This window comes from Pantherophis guttatus, chromosome 4 (assembly GCF_059756535.1).
Source record: "Pantherophis guttatus breed Tessera chromosome 4, ASM5975653v1, whole genome shotgun sequence".
Classification (NCBI taxonomy): Eukaryota; Metazoa; Chordata; class Lepidosauria; order Squamata; family Colubridae; genus Pantherophis; species Pantherophis guttatus.
The window spans coordinates 4,146,012-4,152,011 of NC_142066.1; the positions used below are offsets into that span (position 1 = coordinate 4,146,012).

General features: G+C 47.1%; 1 protein-coding gene across 1 annotated transcript in view; it reads right to left on the reverse strand.

Moving 5' to 3' along the window:
• LOC117657280 (proteasome activator complex subunit 1) overlaps positions 1–5,795 on the reverse strand; it is a 22,778-nt gene extending 16,983 nt beyond the window's left edge. The window contains exons 1-4 of the mRNA XM_034405430.3: positions 5,357–5,795; positions 3,661–3,693; positions 2,104–2,166; positions 350–451 (exon numbers count right to left, since the gene is read on the reverse strand). Coding sequence (XP_034261321.2) covers positions 350–451; positions 2,104–2,166; positions 3,661–3,693; positions 5,357–5,722 — 564 coding nt within the window. The 5' untranslated portion in view covers positions 5,723–5,795. The remainder of the gene's footprint in view (positions 1–349; positions 452–2,103; positions 2,167–3,660; positions 3,694–5,356) is intronic.
• Between the last annotated feature and the right edge of the window lie 205 nt (positions 5,796–6,000).

Sequence of the window (6,000 nt, forward strand, 5' to 3'; positions counted from 1 at the left end):
AATGCTCTAGTCAGCCATGCTGGCTGGGGAATTCTGGGAGTTGAAGTCCACTCCTCTTAAAAATGGAGACAAACCGCTATATGACCTCTCTGCACGCTCACACAGGCTTGCCAAAATAGCAATTTCACACCCCACCCCCCGCATAAAGGACATTTTGGCAACTTAACGGTCAAACAAACCAGGATGACGAATAACTAACCCTCATCCGGTTTGCGAGCAATTCAAGTCAACGAGATTTGCCCGAGAGGATCGTGAGAAGAGAAGCCACGATTTTATGAACAACAAAAAAAAATATCCGGCCGAACCTGGGGCTTCGCGGCTTTCCACGCATTTGTGGGTCCTTGCTTACCTCCCGCTGTTTGCGACGTTCCTCGTCCTTTTTGGGATCCGGTATGGGAATGTCTAATTCGGCGCGGAGGGAAACCAGATCTGCCACATTCAATTCAGGGGCCTAGAAAGAGACAAGAGAGATATTTGGTTCCCTGATTAACGCTCTGAGCATCGTCTCCTCCTTTGGGTGCAAACGTGATTTGAACTCGCAGCCCGATCGGTTTCCCGGCCCGGAAGAATCTTTCAGGAGAATAAAGGAAGGTACGAGCTCTCGAATTACGACCGCAAATGGGAGCAGGAAGTCCATCGCTAAACAAGGCAGTTGCTCCGTGAATCACACCCAATTTTATAACCTTTCGTCCTGAGGTTGTTAAACCCGATTGTTAAGTGAATCACACATTTGTTAAGTGAATTCAGCTCCCCCCCACTTTTTTTAAAATTTGATTTATATTCCGGAGACTCAGGGCGTCTTACAATGCGTTAAGCAATAAGCAATTATTGCCTTGGCTTGTCGGAAGCCGGCCGGGAAGGTCACAAAACCTGATCGCACGACCCCACAACCGTCACAAATACAGGACAGTTGCTAAGCGCCCAAATTTTAATCACGTGACCGTGGGGAATGCTGCAACGGCCGTAAGTTTGAGGACTGGCCGTAAGTTTTTTTTTATTTTTAGCACCGCTGTAATTCTGAATAGCCACTATAGGGATGGGCGTAACTTGAGAACTGTCTGTATTTCTCATCCAGAACGGATGTTAGAATTTAAACCTTGAAAACTTGGGATTGGGGACGACAGATAGTCCTCCGGTTACGACCACAACTTCTATTGCTAACGGCTTCCCCGTTAACTTTGCTTGTCGGAAGGTCGCAAGAGGGGATCACCTGACCCCGGGAGATAAACTGTCATAAGTGTGAGTCGCTTGCCAAGGGTCTGAATTTTGATCACGTGCAATGATCAAAAGTGGCGGGATTCGGCCGATTCGGGCAAATCGGTAGTGGCAACCTGCAGGTGCCACCCACCTGCCCCTGCGCTATGCCGTCCTATTTAGCCATGTTTTCTTGTTCGGCGAACTGGTAGCGGTGGCAGTGTGAGACTCCGCCCACTTGTAGTTAGTTCCTGATTTTTAACCTCTGCGCATGCGCAGAGGGTAAAAAATCGGATATGATGATGTCCGTAACACAATGGCCTTGATGTGGCGCACGCACTTCCGAACCGGTAGGGAAGTTAAGTAGATTTCACCCCTGTGCCTAACCCAAATGTATGACAGACCTGACAGAAAAACACGTAGTCCTTGATTTACAACAGTTCGTTTACTGACCATTCAAATTTACGACGACACTGACAAAAAGCGACTTACAATCGTTTTTCACACTTACGACACTTCAGCGTCCCCCGTGGTCACGCGATCAAAATTCAGACGCTCGGGCAACCAACTCACACTTATGACGGTTGTGTCGTGCGATCCCCTTTCGCGACCGCCTGACGTGACCGCTTTAAAATCACTTGGATTCACTTAACAATCGTGTGGCTAACAATTGCAGTGATTCACTTAATAACAGCGGGAAGAAAGGTCATAAAATGAGGTAAAACTCTTAGCAGCGGATATTTTGGCCTTGATTGTGGTCGTAACTGAAGGAATACATGTATGGTTTGGTTGTACATTTTGAGTGTTGTTTTTTTTTGCAGACAATTCTCAACCCTTTTCAACGCCCTATAATTCAGATCTTTTTATCTTTTTAATTTTCATTTTACATCCGCCCGAAGGCTGCCTTACCTTCAGAAAATTACTAAGTTCTACAACTTTCTCAGGGAATCTTCTGGCAACAAGTTCTTCGGCCTCAAGAAAGAGGAAGAAAGGAAATATTAAAAGTCGGAATGAATGTCAAAATATTTGCCGATGAAAAGAAGGAAAAAAACAACAACAAGGTACAGTTTTGGGACCGCCCAATGTGGTCTTTAAATAAAATTTAAAAAATGAAAAGAAATCCAAAATATTTTACATGAAATGAAAAGAAAAACATTTCACACTAAATGGAACGAAAAACGTTTTAGGTGAAAAGAAAATCAAACTATTTGACGTGAAACAAAACGAAAAACATTTCACACCAAACGAAACGAAAAACGTTTTAGGTGAAAAATAATTCAAAATATTTGACGTGAAATGAAACGAAAAGAGTTTACACTAAATGAAATGAAAAACATTTGACATGAAATGAAAGGAAAAACATTTTACAAGAAATGAAATTTCAAACATTTTACATGAAATCAAAGGTAAAACTTTTTCTAATTACAATATTATTTTACGGGATTATAAAGGTTTGGTGCCGATAATCCACATCTGCAGCCATCTTTAAATATTAATATAGTTTGTCGCCCAGTCAGATGTTCAGAAAACATCATCATCATCATCATTATTATTAGTATTATTGAAATAGAATTGCCTATATTCCTAATTTCTGGCTCTTTTCATCTGAATGGCGCTGTGGACCATGGGCTATTTAGTCCTATATTTTCTTATTTATTCGATTTTTATATGCCCTCTACATTTGCTGGTGGGGGTGTGTCATTAGAGGATGTGATAATGTGGGGGGCAGAGGAATTAAAGACCGATTATTGCGAATAAAACAAAAATGTACCTCAACTTAAAACCTAATTGCTGGAAATGCAATCAAGTACAAGGCACCTACTTCCATGTATGGTGGCTTTGCCCAGAAGTTAAAAAATTCTGGCTTAAAATACAAAAATGGCTAAAAGAAATTACACACTATAAAATAGAATTTAAACCTGAACTGTTTCTTCTGGGGATTATTAAAGAAAATTATCCTAAAAGGATAAAATATTTAATTAGTCATAGACCTACAGCAGCTAGAATCGTACTTGCGCAAGCTTGGAAAATGTCCACTATTCCAACAAGACTGTGCAATAATCTGGAAAATTTTCGAATGTGCAGAAATGGACAAACTTACTTTAGAATTAAATAATAAGGAAGACTCGGAATATTACTTAACTTGGGATAATTGGTATCAATGGATAGAAATTAAAAAATAAGGAATGTATAGAACAAAATAAGATATAAAATGGGATTAAATATGTCGATTAAGTAGGAATATGTGGGAATAGATGAAGAAAGTTAAGAATTAAGTACTGTCAGAAAGACGTTGAATTGTATAATTATTACGGATGTAATTTTATAGAGGTATTTTAACTTGTATGTTTGGATTTTAAGTGTTAATAAAAGTTTTTTTAAAAAAAAAATAAAAATAAAAATAAAGACCGATTATTGGCCCCGCAAGATTTTTTGGGGGGTGAAACCGTACCCCAAATTTCTCACCTGGACACAAAGATTCTCCTTGAAGGAGTTCACCTGGGGAAGAGAAAGAGAAACAAGGATCGGGAAAGAAAGGGGAAAATTCGGAAGCCGCCGCAGCTGCTGGCGCAGAAGAGGACCCTGGGCGCCTGGCCAGGCGCCGGGACACCCGATCTCCCTCTACACCTGTTGGATTTCTCGCTCGGCCGACCGTTTGACAGGAGACGGGATGGGGTGCCAAGGCAGCCCCTCCTTCCCTGCCTGCCTGAATGCTTCTGAACCTGGGACCTTGGTCTGAGTCACACACCCGCATCCAACACCCCCCAATCTTCATTTCGGCCTCACAGCAATCCAACAGGTGAAGCGTTCTCGCTACCGCTCTTCTCCCCCAAACACCCCCAACTTCCCCCCAATGTCCCCCGACCTCCCTTCCTTGCCTGCCTCCAATCCGGGATTCTTCGCGCCCCCTCCCCCTTCTCCATTCTAGCAGGCTGCTTGGAATAATTCAACAGGTGAAGCTTTCTCTCCTCAAACACCTCCCTACCCCCCCCCACACCCCCACACCCTCCAGACCCTGCTCTGATTTCTCTGCCCAATCCAAGCCCCCCCCCAATTCTGTCTGGTTGCTTGGAGCGATCCAACAGGTGAAGCTTTCTCTTCTCTTCCCTTATCACACCCCCTTCCCCATTTTAGCAGGGGCCCCTCCCTGCCTGCCTGCTGGGAGCAATTCAACAGGTGAAGCTTTCTCTTCCCTTCCCCTATCCCAACCCACCCCATCCCCTTTTCCATTTTAGCAGGGGCCCCTCCCTGCCTGCCTGGGGCAATCCAACAGGTGAAGCTTTCCCTCCCCCCCAACCCCTTTCTTCATTTTAGCAGGGCTCCCCCCTGCCTGCCGGGAGCAATTCAACAGGTCAAGCTTTCTCTTCCCTTCCCCCATCCCAATCCCCCCACCCCCTTTCCCATTTTAGCAGGGGCCCCTCCCTGCCTGCCTGGGGCAATCCAACAGGTGAAGCTTTCCCTTCCCCCCACCCTAACCACCCTGTCCCCTTCTCCATTTTAGCAGGACCCCTCCCTGCCTGCTGGGAGCAATCCAACAGGTGAAGCTTTCTCTTTCCCCCCCCCACCCCCTGTCCCCTTCCCAATTTTAGCAGGGGCCCCTCCCTGCCTGCCTGGGGCAATCCAACAGGTGAAGCTTTCCCTTCCCCCCACCCCCTTCTCTATTTTAGCAGGGGGCCCTCCCTGCCTGCTGGGAGCAATCCAACAGGTGAAGCTTTCCCTTCCCCCCACCCCTTCTCTATTTTAGCAGGGGGCTCTCCCTGCCTGCTGGGAGCAATCCAACAGGTGAAGCTTTCCCTTCCCCCCACCCCCTTCTCTATTTTAGCAGGGGGCTCTCCCTGCCTGCTGGGAGCAATCCAACAGGTGAAGCTTTCCCTTCCCCCCACCCCCTTCTCTATTTTAGCAGGGGGCTCTCCCTGCCTGCTGGGAGCAATCCAACAGGTGAAGCTTTCCCTTCCCTCCACCCCCTTCTCTATTTTAGCAGGGGGCTCTCCCTGCCTGCTGGGAGCAATCCAACAGGTCAAGCTTTCTCTTCCCCCCACCCCCAGCCCCCCCAAAAAGGCCAGGAGGGGTAAAAAAGCCCCACTCAGGCAGCCTCCAGGCGGAAGTCCAACAGGGCAAGCCGCTCCCACGCGGTTTGAGATCCCTCCCCCCCCAGTTTTACCTGCGCCTCGCACGCGGGGGAGATCTCCAAGGTGGCCATCGGAAGGGGTGGGGGGAGTAAACAAGCGGGTTTGCGTGCACGTCCGAAGGGCTGACCCGAGTTTGGGAGCTGGGGTGGGGTGGGGGCGCTTGCAAAGGCGGCGGAGCAAACCCCGAATCCGGGAAGCGGTCTGAGCGCGAAGCGAAAACGAAAGAGAAGCGGAGCAAGGCGAGGGAAGAGAAACCGGGCAGGGCTTCTTCGCAGGAGAGGCGGGGTCGGAACGGGCGGATCGGCAGGCCGGCATCCAACCGGTGCAGCCGGACACTTACCCACCCACTTGCAAAAAAAATAAATAAAAAAAAAGAATGCACCCGGCGGCTTTTGCATGCATGCAAAATGCACGCTTTTGCATGCAAAATGCACGCTGTTGCATGCAAAATGCACGCTTTTGCATGCAAAATGCACGCTTTTGCATGCAAAATGCACGCTTTTGCATGCAAAATGCACGCTTTTGCATGCAAAATGCACGCTTTTGCATGCATGCATGCACGCTGTTGCATGCAAAATGCACGCTTTTGCATGCATGCATGCACGCTTTTGCATGCAAACTGCACGCTTTTGCATGCAAACTGCACGCTTTTGCATGCATGCAAAATGCATGCATG